At 38.4% G+C, this 24,232-nt stretch overlaps 1 protein-coding gene across 1 annotated transcript; it reads right to left on the minus strand.

Annotated features, from left to right (window-relative positions):
* Positions 1-468: 468 nt before the first annotated feature.
* GHRHR (growth hormone releasing hormone receptor) lies at positions 469-21,898 on the minus strand. The gene is made up of 13 exons (XM_010161012.1): positions 21,893-21,898; positions 17,574-17,679; positions 16,308-16,415; positions 14,992-15,092; positions 12,704-12,801; positions 10,921-11,053; positions 9,866-10,019; positions 8,190-8,250; positions 7,395-7,464; positions 5,448-5,539; positions 4,811-4,940; positions 3,212-3,253; positions 469-591 (listed from the first exon to the last, which is right to left on the minus strand). Exons 1-13 carry the CDS (start codon positions 21,896-21,898, stop codon positions 469-471), a joined length of 1,224 nt encoding a protein of 407 aa, XP_010159314.1.
* Between the last annotated feature and the right edge of the window lie 2,334 nt (positions 21,899-24,232).

Genomic DNA, 24,232 nt, shown 5'->3' on the forward strand with positions numbered 1-24,232 from the left:
CTTTTTATTTGCATGCCTACTGATTCAAAATAAGGAACAGAGCTTAAGAGGCTGGATAGACTCCATTTCCCATTGTGTAAGGGTGAAATACAAGTTTCCAGAGCTGGTCGTCTGTGGTGTCACTGAAGGGTACTACTGGTGTTCGCTCCCTAGACAAATTGTCATATGGTTCATCAGTGAAAATGCTCAGGAAGCGAACCAAAAATAGGTGATTTTTTGTGGGTTTTGTGGTGCAAAATATACCAGTGAAGGGGCTATTTTGATCAGACTGTCAGTGTTTAATATGTCACTGAAATGCTCGTCCTGCAAAAGAAGTCCAATGGGCAGAACTGCTGCAGAATTGGATCCTCCACTTCTGTATAAACTTCAATCATCACTTTGGTGGGTCTTTTGGTTTGTTTGTTACTTGTTTTTTTTTTTTCCTACTCAGGCTTTTATATGTTATTACTCCAGCTCCTGAGGCCATCTTTAGCACACAGATGTGGTCATTTTCACTCCAGAACTAGACGGAACAGTCCATCTTGTCCTCCTCCACACTGGCATAATTCCGTATCTCTTGCCATGCCACCTCCGGCCAATTTCCGTTTGTACCTCAAAAGGAAAGGAGAATGCTATTTTGTGGTCAAATATTGCTTGGGAGTAGACTGGTGGGAAAGAAGAAAGACAGAAATGGTGGCTAGAGAAGCGTAAAATTTAGACATCTCAGTTCAAGTTAGTTCCTCTGGTCTCCCTTTCTAGCTGACTGAGAAAAGTAGGATCCACCAGAGAATGTTTCATCTAGGCTGTCTCAGCATGCTCGTCCCTCTGCACTGATGAAGTGTCTCGTGTGGGTATCTCGGAACTGGCCTCTCATGTGGAAAAGAGTAAATGAATCCCACTCTTCTATTCAAGAAGTAAGGTCATAAAACTTCATGTAAGTCTGCCCAGTCCTGTGTTCCTACTTAATGACTATGGGCCCAACAATCAAAGCTTATTCATAGAATCATAGAATCATAGAATGGTTAGGGTTGGAAGGGACCTCAAAGATCATCTAGTTCCAACCCCCCTGCCATGCGCAGGGACACCTTCCACTAGACCAGGTTGCTCAAAGCCACATCCAGCCTGGCCTTGAAGACATCCAGGGATGGGACATCCACAACAGCTCTGAGCAGCCTGTTCCAGTGCCTCCCCACCCTCTCTGTGAAGAATTTCTTCCTGACATCTAATCTAAACCTCCCTAATTTCAATTTATACCCATTACCCCTTGTCCTATCACTACAGGCTCTTGTAAAAAGTCCTCTCCCAGTACCCTTGTAGGCCCCCTTCAGATACTGGAAAGCTGCAATGAGGTCTCCTCGGAGCCTCCTCTTCTCCAGGCTGAACAAGCCCAGTTCTCGCAGCCTTTCATCATAGGAGAGGTGCTCCAGCCCTCTGATCATCTTCGTGGCCTAATAGAGCTGTCACACAGTCAAATAAACAAAAAAGCAGCCCACTTCCATTTTTAACTTTCCTGGTTTCTGTTTATACCTGCTGATTCTCAGTCCACCTTCCTTTCTGAAACTGAAAAGTCTGTCAGCACTAAGTAACTTTCTCCCATCAAAATAGTTATACTTTGATATCTTTAAGCACAGTCAAGTTACCTCAGTCATCTTCTGAGACATAAAGGACCCTCAGGTCAACTCTAGCACTGTAAAACATTTTCTCCACCACTAGAATATTTTCTCATCTTTTTTTTATATTCTGTCTCTTTTTAATTTTTTTAAATATCCATTTGAATATTTATTCCGGTAATGGTCTCACCAACACTGCCTACACAATTAAACACATTCTTTCCACATTGCTTGCTTTTCCTCCGTTGTTAAGGGATGTTGTTTTGTTTCTAACTGTTTCTAGAAAAGTATCAACCACTAGAGCCTTATTTCACATCTGATTCTCAATAGGAATGTGCCTTCCCAGGTGTTTAATAGGAAGGAAATTTCTAAATTGAGGTGTTGTATATTGTATGTCTGGGATGTTAAACTGGATGTAAAGCCCTGTTCTATCAAAAGAGATTAGGATATTAATAGTCTAGTGAACAGGATTGTTAACAGAACACAAGTACTGTTAGGGCAGGCAACAATTCAGAGCCATTAACTCAACTGAAAGGCTAAGAAGTGTTAACATATTTGAAGACACTTGGTTTAATAATTTAGAAATCTTTGACAAAATTATCAAGTAGATGTGTGGACTATAGCACAAACAGATGCACACATGCTGTTTCTAAGCTTAATCAACCCTAGAATTTAAACGTGGAAAACAGTCATTTAGTCAACAAAGCCCAAGGAGTTTACCGTGGGTCAGCTGTCCGTAACACAGACAACTGTGCTTGGTCATTTAGATCTCTCTCTGAGTTTCACTGACTGTGTTGATTAGGGGCAGGATTCGCTTCCTAAACACACCTCTGACACCCTAGGGGGTGTGCTGTGGGGTAGTATACGTGAATCAGGAGGCTTTCTCTTTTTAGAAGCTGCAGTTAGAAACCAGTAGACTCGGTGTAGTTGAAAGTGAAACCCAATCAAACTTTAGCCATCTCAGCTACCCTGTAGTCAGAAAAGAGGCTGAAATTCCAGGTTTTCAATCCATTTTAAAATATGGAGGATAAAGTGTTGTGTTGCCTATATAATTCACCTAAGATGCATCCTTATCACACTGTCTACACTATGTAAATGAACCCTGTTACTAAGCTAAGTAGAATTATTCCTGTCCCATCAACAGTAAAGTTCTTACTTACATATTCTGAATGGAAAGTGAGATTTATCTAAATGAAGACATACTGGGAAACTTCATGAGCATATTAAAAATACTGGAAAACAATATTTTGGTATGGAACAATCAACATAAATTAATATTCTTTCCAATTTAATCACAGGCTTCTAGTAACTGGAGATCTCTTTGCATCACTGCAGCAGCTTTTACATTCAGGTCCTGAACTAGCATGGGTTTCCCAAGCCCAGAATGTGCAGAAAGGATAAAAAATACTTGATGAAACAGCAGAGTAGTAAATATTAATTTGTCCACTAGATGGCTTCATTCCCATGAAGATCATTGAAATGAAATTCAGCTTCATCCATTCCCATGTTATCAGACAAACCTAAGAAACTAAAAGATCTGATTATCTGCTTGCGTGAAAGTGATTATTAAATTTATATATCTGCCAGTGAAAGCAGTACTGTAAAGGATATGGCTCACTTACCTCTTGGTTCAGGAAACAGTAGAGAACTGCTACAATAAACCCCTGTGGGGGGAAAAATAAAAAGTTAAAAAAAACCCTGAGTGTTATCACAGTTTGAAAAAGCCACTTGCAATATTTGACTTCATCATGGTACAGTGTATGTGAATTAATGAGTATCATTATAAGTTGCAGTATTGTTAGAAATTGGAAAATTCCTTATATATCTCCAATAAAGCTGATCAGTCAGATAATCACCTAGTTAGTGGCACTTGACCAAAGTCAGTTCAGTAAGGCCTCATGGATCGACAAGAACAGATGATACAGCAACTGAAGTGATCCCAAGTTATGGTCCCAAAAGCATGGTCCATCCTACAGCCGAACTTACTGTGAGCTAATATTTTACATAGTGTAAATCAGAAAGAAAACATAAACATCATAAAGATAACTATGGATGGAGCTCATAGACCTTTCCAGTCAACTTCTGTGTCTTTGCAGTATATCAGATGAGGTAATTGCTGGCCTATTTAATACTTTTGCTAAGATTCTGAACTGATATAAATCCTCAGTTTCCTGACCTCAGGAAAATCCTAGGAGGTCAATGGACCTATGTGATCAGACACCAGCTAAACACCTCATCCTGTTACTCAGTTTACTCATTTCTTACTTCGTTAACTCACTCAATGAAGGCCAGCTCCAAGTACAGAGGGTCAGGATTAAGATGTGCAGGGTATATTGGACAGGATTGACACAATGGATTAAATCCTCAAGAGGAGTCAACTAGCACAACTGCTGGATTTTGTGTGATAATCACCGACAAATGATAAAATGCAACCATTCACAGGGAGATATGCTCCCTTGTTTGGTAGGATTACCCACAGCTGCTCCTTGCAGACTCTGAGGTGCAACAATAGGGAAAGGGAGGAAAGCAAAGGCATCTGGGTGCTGCCTTGCTCACAGATCAGGTAGTAAAGCTACCTGAAGGGTATGTCAGAGCAGCCCCAGTAGGTGTTCTAATTGGCACCAAGTTCCTCAAGCTGTCCCTAGTGTGTGGGTTAATTCAGAGCAGCTGGGAGCATCCAAAGTACACCTGACATTTTGCCTACCCAGGAGGGAAAAGCATTTAGCATTCCTCAGGGCAGTAGTCCGTATGGGGCTGATACGTGCATCAGTCACTATTTGTGTTTATATGCTTGCCTGTCAATTTGTTCTTTGCCAAACAGCTTGAAAGGGGGTTGGACCTACAGCTTTGATTTCCATTGGATAGTTTAACATCAGCCTAAATCAGCTTGATCTTTTCAGTGAAATCAAGGAGGGTATGTGGATAACCACTGGTAGCAAAGGTTTCTCAGGACTGAGTTTTACCACCATTCAATTTACACATGCATCTGAAAGACTTTGCCTTGTATTTGCAGAATCTGTAAATATAGTCTAGTCTAGAGCCAGATAGGATGTAGGTCACATCTTCAGATACCATAACTCAGCAAAGAACCATTAATTCTGTGAGGAGATGATAGCTTCAGGATCCAGTGATATTTCTGTGCAATACTGGTTGCCATGTGGACACTAGACTAAATTATAAAATGTATTAGAAAGGAATTGAAGCCTCTGCAGTCATTTTACCTGAAAAGATCCAATGCAGAGCTCTAAGTAAAGCCGAACCCCCAGGCTGGTATATTCCGGAAGAAAGTTGAAGACAATATAATGGGTTCCAAATAATGGAATTAGAAGCAGAGTTGACCTTGAGAGACGTCTGGCACAGGACATGGGAAGAAGCAAGGTAATATTATTTTAATATTACTAACCTGAGTAGAGACTAGTGCATGCAATATGCAAAAGTAATGAATAGAAGTTAAAATGAGGATCCAAATACCTATATTTGAAGTTCATATCTCTTGGGTCTACAGTGTTGAGAAGAAATCATAATGAAAAACTAGCTGGAAATAGATTTCTGATACTTATTGCCTTATTGGCAATACCATGTTAATGCAATACCATGTTCATGGCTTTTCTTAAGGTATTTTGACATTCTGTCCCTCTGAGTGAGATTGCAGTTCAGGAAACCACAAAGGAGTAGAATGTATTTTGCCTTATTGGAGCATTCCTTGGGATTGGGGTAAAGCTGGGGATTTCTAAAATTCAGTGCCAACTGAGCTGAGCCTGTCTGTGACATTCAACATGTGCTTCTCATTTTAGAAAACATGATACAAGTTTTTATTATTAAAATAATTGATTAATTTTTTTTAATTCCATACACTACCTGTACTGAGAAGAGTTGTTGAAGTTGATTTGTCTAGGGTCTAGTTTTTTCAGCAGAATTCTGATGATGTTGATAAATAGGACAAAATTGACCTGTTCACAACATTTTTGGGGAAAAAAAGAAAGTTACTTTTGTTGTAAGACTGCAATGCAAATCTGTATTTTCTGTAATTATCTATTATCTCTAATTATCTGTTATCTTTATATATTGAAAGCAGATAGATTTAGATTAGATATCGGTTCACAAAGAGGGTGGTGAGGTACTGGAACTGGTTGCCCAGAGAAGCTGTGGATGCCCCATCCCTGGAAGTGTCCAAGGCCAGGCTGGATGAGGCTTGGAGCAACCTGGTCTAGTGGAAGGTGTCCCTGCCCATGGCAGGGGGGTTGGAACTGGATGATCTTTAAGGTCCATTCCAAGTCAAACCATTCTGTGATTCTATTTCCTTCTATTATTATCTAATTTGTGCAGTTTCAATGAGGCAAAAGTAAGATTATGAATGCCCTTCCTGTTGGCAGCATTCAAGTATCTCAATAGATTTCATTCCTTCTTAAAGAAATAGCTGAAGCTGAAAACTTGATAATTTGGTTTTGTTAAGTAAACTATTTTTCTCAATATCTTGCATGATTCTTTTTATTTTTTGTAGCTCATATTTTTTTTACTCTCTTCTGAGATGGATATTGCATTAAGTTCTGGCTAATATCTTTTGCTTTTGATATTCTGAATAGATTTCATCTGACTTAGATATAAGTATCTACAAGGATATGTCTGCATCTGAGCTGATCACCCTGTTCTCCCTCTGAAGTCAATGGAGGCACAGCCCGTATACACCATAGAGCCTCCAGTCGAGCTGGGGAAGAGTCATGTCCTCCAAATGTAGACATTTACTATGTCAGATGTATCACATACAGAAAGTGCATATTCTCTTTGTTGACTCTGAAGAGATCTGAGGAGCATTGGCTCAGCTCTAAAGCTACCTAGGGTAAATCCTAACTTGCAAATCCAATTTTCTACAATTACAGTTTGACAAAGCTTCACCAAAGTCTGTGAAGCTTCCCAGTTTTCCAGAGAGTTTCTCCCTATACTTTTTTATATGTCTGTACACACCAGCTCTACTTTAGGTGAGGCTGAATGCTTAATTTTACCAAAGAATGTCCATATTTTAACAGAAAGTCCAATCTCATTTGATCCATTAGTGATGCCTTAAGTACATTCCAGTAGAAAAAATCATCCCTGCAATCCCCTGAATTTCTTGACTTCAAAAGTAAAGGTCAGAAGAGCACTAGTAGGGTGAAAAATAAAGGAGGCAGAAGGAAACACAATATTTTATTGAAACATGGCAAACTATGCCCAGAATTCAACTTGATATACTTTATTCATGTTGTTTGCCTATATATTCCTTATCTGTATGCAGCTGTCCTCCAGTTAAATTAAGCTTTTGATATATAGCATTAAGGAAATCCATTAGCTGCTTTATCCAACATTGCTTGGGTTTAATGACATGTGGGAGTCATCATGCATGATAATCTTTTAAAGTCCATCAGTTTATTCAATAAATGTCAGTCTCAAGAGCTACCATCATCATTACCACCTATGAACCTGTTGCCGTTGAAAGTTTTATATTAAAATTTATCTATGATTCTGGACCCTTGGGCTAAAAGTTGTGTTTTCAAATATTATAAGGATGGCTTAACCTCTCACCTGTCATTAATTTCAACCAAACTGACAATTCTATGATATCTTTAATTTCTTTGAAGGATATTTGCTTGGGGAGAGGGAGGGAAGTTCTTGGCACTTTTTTAGTTTGCACTGGACAAAGGTAAGTGTGCAGTAGAAATTCTACCATTTCTCCTCCTTATTTCAAACAACATTTCAGCAAACAGTAACTAGATTTAAAATATAAAATTCTTTTTTCTTCTAATTAATATTGCCAAAGTTTGAATTACCTACCCCAACAGAAATTATAATAGGACCTTTGATTAGCCACCAGTATGGAGAGCCTTGATTCACATCCCAGCATCTGAGAAAATAAGTTTAGAAAAGATGTGTATGTAATCACTATGATTAAGACAGCACCTGGCAGTGTTAGTGGAAATCTGAAGAGATATTTTTTGTTGAAATGTGAGTATAGTGCAAGTATCCAAATATTTAAACTCTCTTCTGAAGAGGATATAGTCTTTACAGATTATCCTACTCTTTGCAAAGAGATAATGATCTCGATGTGTTAAGTGACAGCTATGGATGCAACAACACTGACAAAAGACCTAAACATAGGATGCCATGACTTATACAAAGATACAGCTTTTTTCTTCAAAGACACGTATTTAAGACATGAAATATTTTGTCTGTGTAAAATAGTGAGCACTACAGGCCTCAGAAATATCAAAAGACTTTTTGTATCAGAAACTCCTAAAATTTTGTTTGCTTACTTTATCTAATTAGGATCTCTTTGTCTCTTGCAGCACAAATAAATATTTCAGGTTCCAGGGAAGGATCTCCTACATAATTATAATATAATTAGTATAATATACCCTAATGGAGATTTTATTCCCCATTCTTTATATCCATAGTGTAATGGCACGGCAGAACAACAAAAGCACTAATCCACTTGGTGATGTAGAGAAAGGTGTGTCCTTTATTACTATCATTTTCCCATGTAAATGAAATTATGTAAGTCTTCATCCCTATCTTTATATTAAAAATATAACCCAGGAATCTAGAATAATGTAGGAAACAATGACTTACGCTGTGTCTTCAAAGTAGAATTTTGTTAATATCCATATAACAGTGAAAAGCGTTGGAAAACCTGTTAGACAGTTGAATAAAAACTGTGGTTGTCTAATTTCATCAATTAATCCAAATCTTGTCCACTAAACTCTGCAGTGATGATACAGAGCATTCATTTTCAGAACTGGAATTACCCTTTGTAGCCTGTTCATATAATAAGAATTACTTTAGACTCGTGGCATAAATCCCCCAGAAAATCTCCTAATACTCAGGATGGACTGAAACAAGTTAAAGCGTTGAAAGACTTCATGCATCACAGTGAAGATATAAAGGACATACTTTGCACATGATACAGTTCTGCCACATAAGACTGAACTTGCAACCTCTTACTAATATGAACATAATTCACACGCGTGATCTCACCCGAAGATAACTTTTGCATGCAGATAACATGTAATTCTACAATAATAGTAATACTACCATGTTACAAACACAGAATGTAAGGCATCCTACCTAACACCTTCCTAAACAACCACTTAAAACACATAAAGTGATTCAATCTGCTTAGTTGTCAGGCCTACCTTAACCCTTGGTAAAAAGATGTATGGATTACCTTCCTGAACTGATCAAAAATTCCCCTGTGCAAGTGCATTCACCTGCCATATACTTTTGGGAGGGAATTCTCTGCTTTTGTGAGTTGTTATGATCATAGAATCGTTTAGGTTGGAGAACACTTTTAAGACCATCGTGTCCAACCATTAACCTAACACTGCTAATTCCTCCACTAAAACATGTCCCTAAATGCCACATCTACACGTCTGTTAAATTCTTCATTGATAAAGATATTAGACAGAACTGGCCCCAGTACTGAGCCCTGGGGAACACAACATGTGACCAGCTTCCAACTGGATTTCACTCCATTCACCACCACTCTTCGGGTCTGACAATTCAGGCAGTTTTTTACCCAGTGAACAGTACAGAGATGTCGTAGTGATGTCACAGCCCATCAACACGGCCTGTCCAGATACTTCTGTAGAGATTTTTTCCTTTACACAGAAGCTTTATGTGGGAAACAACTAAATTTTTAATTTCTAAGTCACCATAACATTCTGAACAATTATATTTATTGCAGACTACAAGAAAAAGGTGCGAGCATGTTGCTGTCTCATGCCTGCACTGTTATTTAGTGAATTGAGCTCCCGTATACACACAATTGCCCAATGCAAATGATGGGCTGTAGCAATGTCAGAACTACAGAAACACCCGCTATGCCTCCGGATGGACACATTCAAAGAAGACATTCTTGTCTGAACTGAATTCTTGTATGAACTGAAGCAAGGTACATGGTAAATTACCTTTTATTATCTTTTAAGCAAGATAAATTAGGTGATTGGGACAGGTCCTTAGAGGAGTCTGCTTTTTCAATGGGGAGAAAGAGGTTAAGTGGACTGAATATCTCTCTGTGTTCCCAAATCTACTTAATGTTCCACTTCTTTCATAGCAACTTTAATGCTGTATTTTAAAACACTGGTTGTTCCTCACAAGTATGCATGTAAAAATAAAATTAAAGCAATGCCCATATTGGTCCCTTCAACTAGGCAGACTATATTCTATATCCAGTATTTTTAACATGATGGATAAAGCCCTTTGTAACATCTTCCCCTTTATTCTTTTAATGTAAAAGTTTTACTTACCCCAGCCAAAGAGAACAAGCCACCAAAAATATCTTCTTCCATGAGAAAGAGATGAGCGTAGTAGACAGTTTAGGTAAAGAGCCTCTACTAGCAGCCACATGAAATTTGTCATCATGAAGTAGTGACAGAAAACAACTGAGATCTTGCATTCAGTCTAAGGAACAGGGAAGTCATAGTTTTGGCATTACTTGTGCATACACGTTTGATTTGCAGAGGCAGTAGGCATCTGTAATTCTGGCTGAGAACTACAAAGATCTCACAATTACATGCATGTTTAAAGGGAAAGCTTTAAATGTAGTATGGCTTTCTGAATAGTAAGGTTTTAACCATCATCATAGCTTGGAATCTCCACTGTAGTTTGGTTTATATTTCTAAGCTAGAAATACAGCTGGGTCTCCCAAACATGTGTTTTCTCCCACAAATGCAATGCCTTCAGCGTAGCTTACACAAGTAGAGTCCAATGTTACATACGACTTGAGCAAAAGTATGTTCAAGGATTCATCATATTTCACTTTCCTGCTTATTCTCAGTTTAAAATTTTTGTGTGGCCATGAGCAATGAAGCAGTATCGTCCCATTAATCCTTATTTGAGGACCATTGCCATGTTGCCAATATTTGTGGCTGGACCAAAGCTAAGTTGATTGCCTAGTACCTTGATTGTCTTTTGGTTTAAAATTCCTAGCTTCCAGTCAGAACATGAAATCCAATATTTCCAGAATAAACATATTTTAAAAACTGTGTTTGCAGGTATGCAGAGATCTTCAGATTTAGGCTTCAGATGATAGAAGTGTAATTATATTACTTTTTTTTCTATAGCAAATTATATATCTCATTTAGAGTACTACAGGATCACAAATTGATACAGTCAGAATGTAGGAGTCCTGAGGTGCATACTTATGGAGGTAAAAGATATAATAAAAGGATTATATAATTTTCACTACTAGGTTGGGAGGGAAAAAAGGAAAATAGTAAAAAAGAGCAATGAAAGTTAAACTATACATAGGTAGTATACAAAAACATCAAGTACCACAGTATCCTGCTTTTCATGTGCTTACTGTAGAGAAGCTGCAATGATCAATATCTTCCTCTTGGAAAAGGACAGCATCCTTAATGAAAATGGCAATAGCTTTTAAGATAAAAGTAAAAAAGAGCTGTACATGGATATAATTTCTGGGACAGTGAAGCCTCCTGGGGAAAAAAAAAAAAAAAAAGAAATGTCCTTCTGAGGCAACAAACTTATACTGGCAGTAGTTCAAATACTCAATATGTCCTGTTTCATCTCAGTTATTTCCAGGCATGTATAGAAAAAACACTTGCATCCACTCAGCTCACTCTGCAGGTAGGTAGAGACAGAAAACTTCCTCATGGAAAGCAATTGACTCACAGTCTACATCTTAATCTCCTTTCTTGTTAGGTGGTACCCAAGTGTTGTTTCTGGTCTGCCAAATTCCAGGAATCTCAATTTTAGTTTGTGTTCAGTATACCTGAGTCAGGTTTTGGTTGGTATTATTTATGGGCCAAGAGAAACCTGAATTTCAGGAATGATCTTTACTGGTACCATTCTGAATGTGACTAAACCACGTCCAAGAACAAGCACGCAGAGTTATCCTGGACTAACTAGGCAGTTTTCTCAATGAACAGGGTAATGATTTTCTATACAGCAAAATGTCATGGGTACGTTAAAGCAATTGCTTTATAACAATTTGGCACATCAACTTGAAATCCTCATGTTCAGTTACTTCAGATTAATTTTTTTGACTGTTGTTAAATGCAAACTTTTGGAGGAGTTATACAGCTTTACCTTTATATTTTTATTCAGAGCTGAAGACTTTAGCTAATCAGCAAAACAAAGCCCTGTTAAAAATTGAATTCCATCCAGATCCAGTAATCTCAGGGTCACCTAATCTTAAAGTTCATTCACAGTGTGCAGAGTTTTATTACTGAACTCAGATGCCAACCCCATTGTTAACTATAACTTTTCTTCTTAAAAAGCCTCTTTTTGTCCATTGTTTCTCTCTCTGTCCTTATTTGGGCTGGTTTGTTTTCCTGAGGTTAGAGTGGATGTCAACAAACATATCTTTTGACTTCCAGACATGAGCTAGGAACCAACACAGTTCAAGAAATTTTCCCCAGAGAAACCTGATTCTCACAACATAATAAGACTTCTTTATTGTCCTACACAAATACAAGAAATAAACAAAGATTAATAAAATAAATTGTTTGTGGCAGCAAACATCAAATGTACATTAAATAAGAAAATAAACAATCACTTTTACTCTAAATAGTCTAACTTCTACCTGAAAATTACTAATAGCTAGGCATTTAGTAGGAAAGAAATCTTACCAAATGAAGACAAACCAGACCTAAATTTCAGAGCCTAATTTCAAAACGTGTCTTTAGATGTAAATATTTCAATAGTAGTATATACAGTGACCCAAAGATATTGATTCAGAACTGAATTATTTGTGTATATTCTTATTATTCATATAAAATTCACTCAGACCATAAAAGGCAAGCACACATAATTTATAAAAAAAAAATCTTCATTCTTGCTAAAGCAAGAAAATTTATCTTTTGGTTATGTAGGATCACAGTGAGTTGCTGAATTTTACCAATAGACAGTCAGGGATTATTTCCCAGTTCTGATTCTTCTTACAGCTGGCTTGCTGGGATCACTTTTCATTTCTAGCCTCAATTTAGTATTACTGAAGTAATGCGGCCAGAAATGTTTATTTTTATTCTTCTGGATTTCTATCTATATTACTTTGTTGTGTCTCATACAGTGTAAGATACATAGAATTTTCAAAAGAATTGAGGTGAGAGAATAACTTTACATACCTGAATGCAATAAGAACTGTCACAGCAATAATAAGTGAGGTGATCGATACACTGTAGCCTACAGTGTAGATAACCTTTATAGTAGAAAAGTAGGAATGCTATAAAAGAAGATAATTATTTGTCACATAACTTGCAGCCAAACGACAGCTGTTAGATTCTGGCAGTTTTGGTTTGTTTGGTACTCCCAATCTGTTCACATCCCAGACTGCCCTTTTGTCCCTCTTTTAATCCCACAGCAAAATTCAACTGACATCACTTGTAGATTCTTTTGTGAAAACCCATTCCATAGTATGGGCATGACCCAGTTTGATAAACAGGTATTGATCAGGCTGCTTTCCAGCTCATTCATAAACCCATAAAAAACTAAGCCAGTCTTCCATGAAGGTTTTGTAAAATATCTTATGCATTTTTATAAGCACTGCATTTTATACCCCGTTTTCTCCACAGCAGTAGCAGGGCAATTCCGCTGGCAGATGGCTGTTTGATGAATACAGAATTCTGTCAGCCTTTTCTTATGTTTCTCCACTTTCCTTTGCTCTGCTTCCTTACTTATAATTTGCCATCTATTCTTCTGTTCCATTTTTATTGTGTTGGTGTTATTTCTCCCTGGGGTTGGGTTTTTTTCCTTCTTCCTTCTTGCTTCCAAATTCAATTGTCACTTAGTCAGAACATCAATCAAAATGCATTTCAATTTAAATGACAGTTCTGTCAGACATGATCTCTGAATGAGGACAAGCTGACTTAAGTATCGCTCATGGAATCAGAAAATAGAATGAATAAGCTGTAGGCTGCAAGTCTTTCCCTTCAACCTAACACCGTCTGTCTCCTGGGTCCCATTTCAATATTTTTATATCTAACATCTACGCAGCTATGCAATGTGCTGCTGCAGTGCACTGTGGGGAAGGGCAGATACTTGTTTGAGGGTGACACTGGGTAGCATTTATTTAATCTATTTTAGGTGCTTAAAAATTAGCTGCCTAAGTCTATATTAAAATGAGCAGTGTGAGAGCATGGCCACAGGACTGTATATTGTGCAATTATAACACAATCCTATTTCTTCTTATTCTGCTTCTTTTCTAGTTAATGAAGGGAAACAAGCACTGTCAGAAGTCAATTCAACTCATTGTAAGATGAGACTGTACTGCTTTCTGTCAGCAAGAAAAACACCAGAAATGTAAGGAAGCAATAAAAGAGGGAAAGAAAGAGTTTCATTTCAGTGTGTTTATTTATGGAGAGATGCAGGTACTGTGGTTTAGAGGCTGGAAAGGAGGTTTGAGAGAAACAGCGTGATAGTAGTCAGTATAAAAAGTAGTGGGAAGACAAGAGAAATCTCCCCATGATGATATAAATTAAATTCTCTTCAGAAAATTGAATAGTCTTCATCAACTAAAGAATATGTGTTGTTTTCATTCTTTCTATGGTGGACAAAAAAAGGATAGTATTCATGTGACTTGTACAAACAAAGACAAAAGGGCAGACTTTTTTCCCTTGAGGTACTCCTCATTTTCTCCACAGTGACGAATAAGACATAGGCTTTATGTAATCATAATAATTTTTAAGATTGTGATTTTTTCATTAAAATATGATATACCATTTTGGTTTGCTTCTTTTGTCTGAAAAAGGAGTTACAGGAAGATAAACACATCTATACAAAATGTTTGTATCCTTATTAGTTAGAGATCAAGCATTGTTTTTTTCACTATACAGATAAACTCTAAATATCACCAACTGTGTAAATCTAAATGATGCAATATGCCAAATTCTGAACTGCATTAGAGATGAATATTTTCAAACATTTTTTTATTTATATTTCCTTGTTGAATTACATTTTTTTATACTAGGCGGGATGAGAAACCAGAAACCTCTCCTGCCCTTCGATACTGCTGTTTGGAATAGGGGTGTTATGACAGTGCATTTGCTCTACTGAGGTGGGGATGACACAAAATCATCTTTCTGGCTGATATTATTGAAATGTCTCAATTCATGTTTTATAAACATTTCATGATAAAACTGTAGCTGTCGTATCTGTGAGCAAGTTCAACAGAACGGCATGATTGTGTGGAATTTGCAGCTGTCTTTATTTTATTACACTCTTATACCTGAGTAATAATGCATCCTTAGTAATTCTCCAAAATAAATGACTAGAGTAAAATCTGAATCATATTCCCTATTTGGTAAGTAATTTCGGCTTCAGCTGAATTTCACTCCCCAGTGGTCTTCAGGAATAGAAAGGCATCCTATAACGTCAGCACACCACTCACATGTATTTTTTTTTTAATTAAACTTACTTCTTCAAGCGGAATCTCATCTTCTACTGGACAAGCAATATGGTAGGGAGGGAATGGTTCAGACCAGCCTTCCTTTGTGCAGTTCCTTTTTATTATCCCAGCTGAAACAGAAGCACTTTTTTTTTTTTTCCTCCAATGAAGAGCCATATAACACAGAAAATAAAAACTTGGGAAAGATCTCTTGCTGGTACAAAGGTTATACCAGGAGGAGAGGAACATCTCCCACAGAGCTGATAGGACATTTTACATATGTACATTCAGGTAGTCAGGTATAAACCTTTTCATTTTATCTGGAAAGAAACAATGGGAAGAAGTGAGAGAACTGAGGTGACAGATGTAGAGGTAGAAAAGAGTAAGGAAAGAAATCATATCAGGGACAAGGAAGTCCATTGAAGAAGACTGGGAAGTACTTCACCACACTTCAGCCTTGTTCAGCACTCACTCACCTAACGTATCCCTCCTCACTGCCACCTTCCCTGGGGCTTACCCTTTGCTTGCAGATCAGAGGTTGGAATAAGCAGTTTGTTCTATGAGAATACCATGTTTCCATAAAAAGATTTATGAGTCAGATGAAGGATAAGTAAGAGAATCCCAGGGCAGGAAATGAATCTGCAGAGATGAAAAGGATTTTCCTTATCCCTCATTTATAACTAGCATGTGTTGGTTGAGGCAGAATTTGGGCCTTGCAGTTTCTTTTTCTTGTGGAACTGCCAATTCTAGATATTTCCTGGAAGACTTTTTCCTCCCTATGGGCTTGCACTTTGTTCCTAACCATATTCACCCAGAGAGTAAGCAGTCACGAAGGCATTAGTTTGCAGAGTCTTGCATTTGACCCAACACATGTGCTACTTCAATGGCAAAATTTTGCTTTGTATCTCCAAACTTGGACTTAAAGAACAATCATATTATTCATTCTTCGGCCTTTCATTTCATCTCACACTAATCAGAACATAAATCTCATAAAGTCCCAAGCTTAAGTTCTGACCTTGACAACTCCCATCTGAGCTGTAGAAAACTCACGCAACAAGATGATCCCAAAGCCTGTGGAAACCAATGGAAATAACTCTATGGATTTCTGTGTTCTTTGGCTCAAGGCCTCATCACAAACTATGGCATTATATCAAGTTATGGGTATTGATTAAAATATGAGAAGACCTGCTAAGCTCTCTCAGATCCTACTGAAATCTTTTCGGTAATGCTCTCATCCAACTAGAGAGCAGGAATTTGCAAAGTTCTGTCTTCACCACCCATTTTTTCAAATGCTCTTGTCAGGCACGCAACACAACAATAGGAGTACAACCACGATAGCACATCACCTGGCTCCTTCATAAAGTGAAAGAGGACACTTGGGCACGGTAAGGCAAGAGTCTCTCCAGCATCTACCTCTGGCCAGCACAGTAATTTGTCCCAAGTTCTCTTGCAACCTCAGAGAGAAAGTGAAATGTATTTTATTTTATATTTTTATATTTAAGCAACATAAAAAATAATTTTAAAAATATAAAATTTGACCCTTCGCCCTTAACATATAAAATAATTTTGCCTCAATTTCTATTCCATAATGAGAAATAAACACCTTCAGAGAACTGTTTAATCTGCTTTTGTTAAACTGGGGTTTCAGACATAATGCAATGAGTGAAAATACATTGTGGAAATGGGAGGGAGATTGATGCTAGAAGAAAGGCCAGGTTAGAGTACTTCTTAAGGTGTGTCTTGATTTTGGCTGGGATAAAGTTAATTTTCTTCCTAATAGCTGGTATAGTGCTGTGTTTTGGATTTAGAATAAGGAACACACTGATGTTTTTATTTTTGCTAAGTGCTTGATAGTGCTTATACTAAGTCAAGAACTTTTCAGCTTCCTGTGCTTTGCCAGTGGGGAGGTGTACAAGAAGCTGGGAGCGGGCATAGGCAGGACGACAGACCACGACAGGAAAGATATTCCCCACTCTATAACATCCGTACATAAAACTGGAGTTGGCCAGGGGGCAGGAATAGCAGCTTGGGGATGGGCTATTAATCGTCAGTTGGTGAGCATATGTTGCATTGTGCATCACTTGTTTTTCTATATTCCTTTATCAGTAGTAATAGTTGTAGTAATAGTAGTAGTAGTATCATTATTTCCTTTTACTTTGTTGCCCTATTAAACTGGGTTTTTTTCAATCCACAAGTTTTTTTTCCTATCCTCTCCCCCATCCCACCTAGAAGCAGGGGGGAGGTGAGTGAGCAGCTTCATGGTGCATAAATGCTGGCTCAAGGTAAATCATGACAAGGGGTTACCTTATTTTTAAAGATCAACACACCCTGACATAGCAAGCATGATGCCATGACAGAATCCAGCTGGGGAAGGAATCAGACAAGGACACAAGGATTCACTCAGATGGATTGACTATCTATATTTACACATAAAAAAAGTTGGAAAAAAAAATTGAAAGGAATTGGAGTAGATGGAAAAAGAGCTGACCAGAGAACAGGGATGTGGGGCAATAAGTATACACCCAAACATGTACTTTGGCATCATGGCTGTGTCCTGACTCTGGTAGAGTGTTGTTTCTCTGTCACTCTGTTCACCCCTCACACATGGATACCTGGTGGTGTTGCATTCCCATACTCCTCTGAGTCCTTCAGACATTCAGTCTCCTTTTTCTTCAGTTCTGTCATAAAATCACATTCTGGGTGGACATTCCCAGCAACCTACATGGAGAGGAGTTTCAGCTGATTAGTAAGAAGGGATTGGGTAGGATCTCATTAAATCCAGACCACCTTTTGCAACTCAGAAGGCCATGTTAAGGACTAGCTTAGGGTTTAGCAAAGGGTGCCCCTGTGTCTGCACAAATTGCAATGCTTTTGGCAGATGACCCCAGCTGAGTGCTGTCTCAGGCAAGTTGAGCTGTGTATTCACTCACTAAGTGAGTATTCACTCACTTCACATCAGAGTGAATACTTAGGCAATATATGTGCTGCAGGATGATAGCTAGAGATCTGTACTGGAAAGTTTATAAGATTTCTCTGGCTGTATTTTAATGAAAGACCTCTTCACGAGGGCCTGGGTTTAAGTGCAGGACTCATTTGAACCCTGACTTTAGCCCCTGCTAAATCTGGGCGCAGGCAGGCAGCATGAACTTGGACAGTCTCCTTTTCTTAACAATGAAGGGCCCAGCACCACAGGGCGTGCTGCAGAGCCCACCTGCTCTCAACACAGACATGCCCATGCCAACATCCAAAGAAACAACATCTTGAAGCCGTCTACAATTACACAAAATTGTCTTCTGAATGAGCTCTTAACTCCAAACGGAATTAATCTGTTCTCTCCCTTCTGCCATCTGCCTTTCTCTACACAGGGTGGGAAGCAAAACTCTTTAAACTGGAAAAAAAACTGCACCAAAGCATTTGTTTGTTTGGTATGAGGGTGTAAAGAAAAAAATTGGTGCCCAGTGTTTTAACAGCAGGAACCTTGTAGTTGTTTTAGTCCTTATTTAGTCTTGTACTTACATGGACACCACAAGAGAATTAGAAGGGCTCTGGACTACCTTGGGCACTGAAGGACACAGTCTGCAGCAGACTGTTACACACCACAACTGCTGTGGGTGTACCCACTGGGCAGAACTACACACGTCTATTTTTCAGGAAGAAAGCAATATGTGTCTTGTCCAACCATAGCCATTGTCCCCAGGCCCAGGAAGCCAGCCGTCATCAGAGACACTCCCATCTTACCTCTACACGCTGGCCACCGGTGCCAGTGTGCTCTGTATGTGTGAATATAAATATAAAGACGCAGATACACACAAGTGAAAATAAACTCGGGATGAAACTTGCATGGTGAACAGGTGGCTGGCATATGGCTCAGTGTTGTTCCACCCAGGGAAGACTAATATTCAGGAGCTTTGCAAAAAGCTGGCTTTCAGTTCATTCAGAGGGCAGATCGTATCCATTCCAATAAGCTGGTATTTCCTCTCCATGTTAATGTCCACATTTCATGTTGGTCTGCAGAATATTTGAACTGCAAAGTGGTTAATACCTTGAGGCTCTCAGGCTGCTTGGGAATACTGGATTAATTGCACAGCTTTTGCTCTTCTGGGGTTTGGACTCTGGCAGTTGAACATAGCATGTATCCATGTGTATGCTCTTCAAGGAGACAGTCTGCTTCCCATTTACTGCACTTTTAGGAGGATATGGTTATCCTGCCAAACTGACAGACAGTAGTGCCATGGATCAGTTTAAGGAAGCAATAAAGGGGAGGACCCCATACTAAAGGCTGAATGAAGTTTGAGGTAAGTGAGAGGAAGGTAACTACAAATGGATGGAGCAGAGGCCAGCCATTGCCTTGTCTCCAGGAGCTGGAGATCTGATATGTAAGATGTCTCAGTGATCTCAGCCCTGATCAGTAAAAACAGGTAGTCTAGTGAGCCCTCCTCAACTCCACTAAGATATGCAATGGTAGGCAGGATGACAGAAAATTGGCAGCTATCTTGAACATCTTTGCTTACTCGATATTTCTTCTCATGCCAGTGTATATTCTTCCCCCCTTATACTCACCCTGGACAATGGAAGTCATCTATGCTGAAAAGCTCACTACCCACCATGTAGAGAAGCTATCGCAAAAAGTAGCTTTATTAGTCAACCCATTTATTTAAAAACTATTTTACAACATTCTCTTGGTTAGGTGAACTGTGCCCAGAAAAAAATCAGTAGGCAGGAAATGTACCCATTTGCACAGCCCTAAATTATTTCTCCTGGCAAATAAATGACTAGATTTTGCCTGTGAAAACTCTCTCTGGTCACTGAAATTGTCATGGCAAGAACAAAGCTTGTTTGGCTCATTCACCGCTCCAGGAAACCTTTTTTTCTTTTTATTTCTGTCTCCAGAGTCATGAGAACACTTTACCACATGCATCTCAAATAAAAAGGTGAGGCTGATCAAGTGCCAGGTATTTAAATTATTACCTCTTCCTTCAAGAAGACCTGACCTTAAGAGATGCTCTCACAGTTTATGTTCAAGACAATGCTAACCACTGCTTGAATAAACTCTAAGTGTAGGTGCTTTTCTTGTAGTAATATTTGCCCCTCATTTGCAGGTAAGATACAGAAATGGGTATTTCTCCAATAATCTTTTTAGAAGGTCAAAAATTATAGGAATTGTGCAACAGGAGCCAAAATAGAAAATTTTTTGAGAGGAACATAGCTAATAATTCAGGTTGTCCTCCTGAATAACTTCATACAGAAGTCTTCTTGTTGATGAGGAAAACTAAACTGCAAATTAAATAAATGCTGATGTGTCCCAAATAGAATATTAAGTTACAGTTTCCGTGTCCATCAGTTAATGTATTGAATGGAGCTGTGTGTCAGCACAACCACCAAAACATTTTTACCCTTGTCAGAGGAGTCCTGATGAAAGTCTTGTTAATGTGATAAAAATGAAAAAAAAACCAACCACAAAATAAAACCCTCTTTCAGGTCAGTCTCTAAAGAGAGACATGAAATGCACACATAAGAAAGTAAACTTCTCTTTTTTAAATTACGCTGAGTGCTTTCATAACATCATGCAGAATTTGCTGCTTTAATGATGCTTTTCCTCTTTTTTGTATGACATACATCAGAATGGATCCATATTTGCATTCTTTTCACATTACAGTAGGCACCATACAAGCAATGACTTTGAGAAATCTCAGTTTATGGAAGCTGAGAGTCACCCTCTTAAGCATTTAAGACTTCTCTGAAAGTTGAGTTCAGCTCTTCCAGGGAAAGCATATCGAATTGCACCAACAATGAAAACAGATGGCTGCTTTTCCACCATTTCTTACTCAAATAAGAGTTGTTTACCTGTCCTCTATTATAACAAAATATGCAACACACTATGAGGTTTTTACTGTACACATAAACTTGTTTTTCATCGGTGCACAATTGTATTACAAACCACATCCACCTTTTTAGAAGTGCTGTTTCTGTGGGGTAAATGGAACAGGTTCTTACAGAGACCCTCAGTGATATTTTTAACTACTAGCACTGGATCCTGATATTCTTCTTATGAGCAATCATTCTTTTCTGCTCCTACTAGAGGGAAGCAGAATCTGTCATGCAGACAAGAGAAAGGAAACAATAGCTTCACACCAATAAAAAGTGTTTTCAGTCATTTCATAGTGGTTTATTTCTCTTGACACACAGAAACCAAGCTACTGTATCACCCCTCATGAAATACTCCTGCAGAGAATAGATTTCCAGGGAAAAGGAAAGAATATAGCACAAGGATCACAAAGGGAAGATGCTGAAAAAGGAACAACCCTCAATAGCAAAGATCCTTCCACCATTTTTCACAGATCTTTCCTGACACCTGTGTGATCCTGAATGCTCATTTACTAGACATTGTCTAAAGCAAAATATCAGCAAGACCTCTAGGCTTTTTAATGCATTTGGATATTTCTCATTCTGCCATAAGTATCCCTGCTGGTTGGACTCATTTTTTACCTGTAACATTTCAGCTGGTATCAACAAGGGAGATGAAGTTGTAACTAATAAAACTGCATAATCTGAAATGTCAGAAAACTCTACCAAAACTCAGCTGCTCTGATGTAACAGTTCTCCTCCAATTTCTTCTCCTTTGTCACTGTCTTTTAAAGCCTACACACGAAAAAGGGGGGGGTTCTGTCAATTATGTTGTTTCTCCTTAGTGAGTGTGTGGTAAGATAGCAGTGAAATGCACTGAGATATAGTTCCTAGAACGTGTGTCCCTTCTGCCGCAGTTCACACTTTTCATAGCATCTTGCCTTGTTTAACTGGAAACCAAAGCAAATAAAGATAAAAGAGAAGCATGCAAAAAAATAAAACTGTATCTGACCATCTGTTCCAAGAAGAAAATTAACAATTTTTGAAAAACAATGAAGAAAAAGCCTTTCTTCATGCAATTACTTACAAGCATTGCCAGACTCAGGATGTACAGAGCACAGTGGTATAAAGTACTAGAGTTCATGTTCCAAAGCAAGAGACAGATTTCACTTCTTTAGCCTCTCCTAGCATCCTTCACCTGCTTTTTGTCTTCCGTTTCTCCTGTCAGTTGCTGATTTGAAGCATTTATCCTTTTGCACAGAAGTGACGTTAACAGTACAGTGAAGTGGGAAATAAATATTAACAACTCTCTAAGCTGAATTTAACCTGCTTTCCACATTTCTGACTCTGCAGCATGCTCAAAGACTAGACTGGGTGAATTGAGTGATTGATCCCAAGATTGTGGGCATCCTGTACCTCCTGGCAAGACTACTGTTTCTTTCTTTGTCACACAAAATTACTTTAGGAGGGATGGACAGCTCTAAATATTCCTAATCCTGTGTTAAAACAACATGACTGGCACAAGAGAATCCCTCTCCTAACAGCTAATGTTAATGTCAATTTATTCAGATAGAACACATTTCATAGTGTGGCTTCAGTGAGTGGGTGTGTTTGTATGGAATATAATGACCATGACCCTATATTGTAAAATACAGGATCAAAAACTACTCACAGTCATGTGAACACAAATTCTGCTAGGTACTTCTTGGGTGTTGATTTGAAGGTAAAATTCACAAAGGATTCTCTCACTTTGCTTCACACTTCTGACAGTTCAGTGTCTACATCTGAGCTAGTCGACTTCTCGAGTCGAAGTATAGAGATATGCACACTCAGCTCATTTCTTCTAATCCTAAACTTTAAGACTGGCCAGATGACATCCACTTCTGAAATACCAGTCACACTCAGAGCTAAATGTCTAATGTCTAGATGTCATAAGGTCAGTGGTACTCCAACCATGCTGTGTATATATGAAAGCCTATCTGTCAATTTATACTCCTGAAGGACTTCAGATTCCATATCAACATAAAACAAATGTTAACATTGCAAAATCAGAGATGCAAGTTATGAAATAACTGTAAAATATTTTTCTCCACTCTTCTATTCTCATATCATGCCATTCTGCAAAATCAACTCTTAACCCCAGCTTTCATCTTCCCTCTATGATCCATTGTGCAATCCTGGTTTTGCCTCTCACACTGCTTTTGTCCATTTTCCCACTCATATTTCTGCACTTACATGAAATAACCCCTTGCTGCTTATCTACACAGGTTGGCTAGGGGAATGCTGAAACCTTGGAAAGAAGCCTCCCACCTCCCAGAGTCATCAAAACTATGAGGAACAAAAGTTGTACTTATGCAAGACTTGATGACATTTGGAAACCTCTGCGGGGATGAAGGTTTCAGGGCTTGGTTGTAGGTTGGATCTGTGAGGGAACTGAGTATGTGCAATGCAAGAAGGTGTCTTTGGAGAGCTGAAGTTGCCAAGCCTCTTTTCAGTCTATTCATAAAGATTTATTTAATTTTTCCCCAAAGCTTTATACCTTGCCTAAATTAGGCAAGTTTTCACAGGGCTTTCTAAAACCAAATTAGAGCTGTGTTCCTGCCAATTTTCATCATCTGATTCCAGAGGATGAAGATCTAGACCTTGTAAATAACTTTTATAAGTGTATTTATTATGGTCAAATTCTCATAATTTTCCTAACCACATTTCAGAAGCTAGAAAATCTCAAGAACAGAAAGGTTTCCTTGCAGAGGTATAGCATGGAAAAAATTGAGCTCAGGGTATTAAATTTACTTTTTCAGCTGTTAAAGTTATGAAAAAAGCTGGTAATAGAACTTAAACTTGCAGAGCCTTAATTCACCGTAGAATCATAAAATGGTTCAGGTTGGAAGGGGCCTTAAAGACCATCTAATTCCAATTCCACTGCCATAGGCAGGGACACCTTCCACTAGACCATGCCATTTAGCTTCAAAATAATATCTGCAAACAGTATTTAATTCGCACCAATTTTTTTGCTGAATATCTCATATTACCTTTTAAGGAGCTAGGCAACATGAACATTTACATTACTCAAAATGGGTTCAGTAGTAAGACTACTACAGGGAGTATTAGCTGTCATAAATATTTAATACTGTCATATTCCTTGAAAAACTTACAAAGTCGTAGTGACTGGTGCTGTCATCACAAGCTCATGCCACAGAGGCTGTGTTAGAGCACTCAGACACATTCCCTCTCCTTTTCTTCCCAAAGAGATTCCTGATTAAAGAAAACTCTTTGGCTGAGCATCCATCAGGTTTCCTGTAATGGATCAGTGCTAGTCTCTAGGCTACCCCACAAACGGTCTACAAATCATGTAACCTACAGCCATTTTAACTGGTGTTTGGAAAGCATCATTAACAGTCCTGTTTCAAATGAGTAACACCTCACT

This window comes from Eurypyga helias, unplaced genomic scaffold (genome assembly GCF_000690775.1).
Source record: "Eurypyga helias isolate BGI_N326 unplaced genomic scaffold, ASM69077v1 scaffold3291, whole genome shotgun sequence".
Taxonomy (NCBI): Eukaryota; Metazoa; Chordata; class Aves; order Eurypygiformes; family Eurypygidae; genus Eurypyga; species Eurypyga helias.

What these genes read in the sequence shown, in the direction of transcription:
- GHRHR (XM_010161012.1), bottom strand. An exon ending in TTCTACTTTGAAGACACAGC is followed by an intron (nt 7,465 to 8,189) that starts GTAAGTCATTGT and finishes TTATTTTCTCAG; the next exon opens with ATGCTGGGATGTGAATCAAG. An exon ending in TCTGCATTGGATCTTTTCAG is followed by an intron (nt 3,254 to 4,810) that starts GTAAAATGACTG and finishes TTCCCCCCACAG; the next exon opens with GGGTTTATTGTAGCAGTTCT.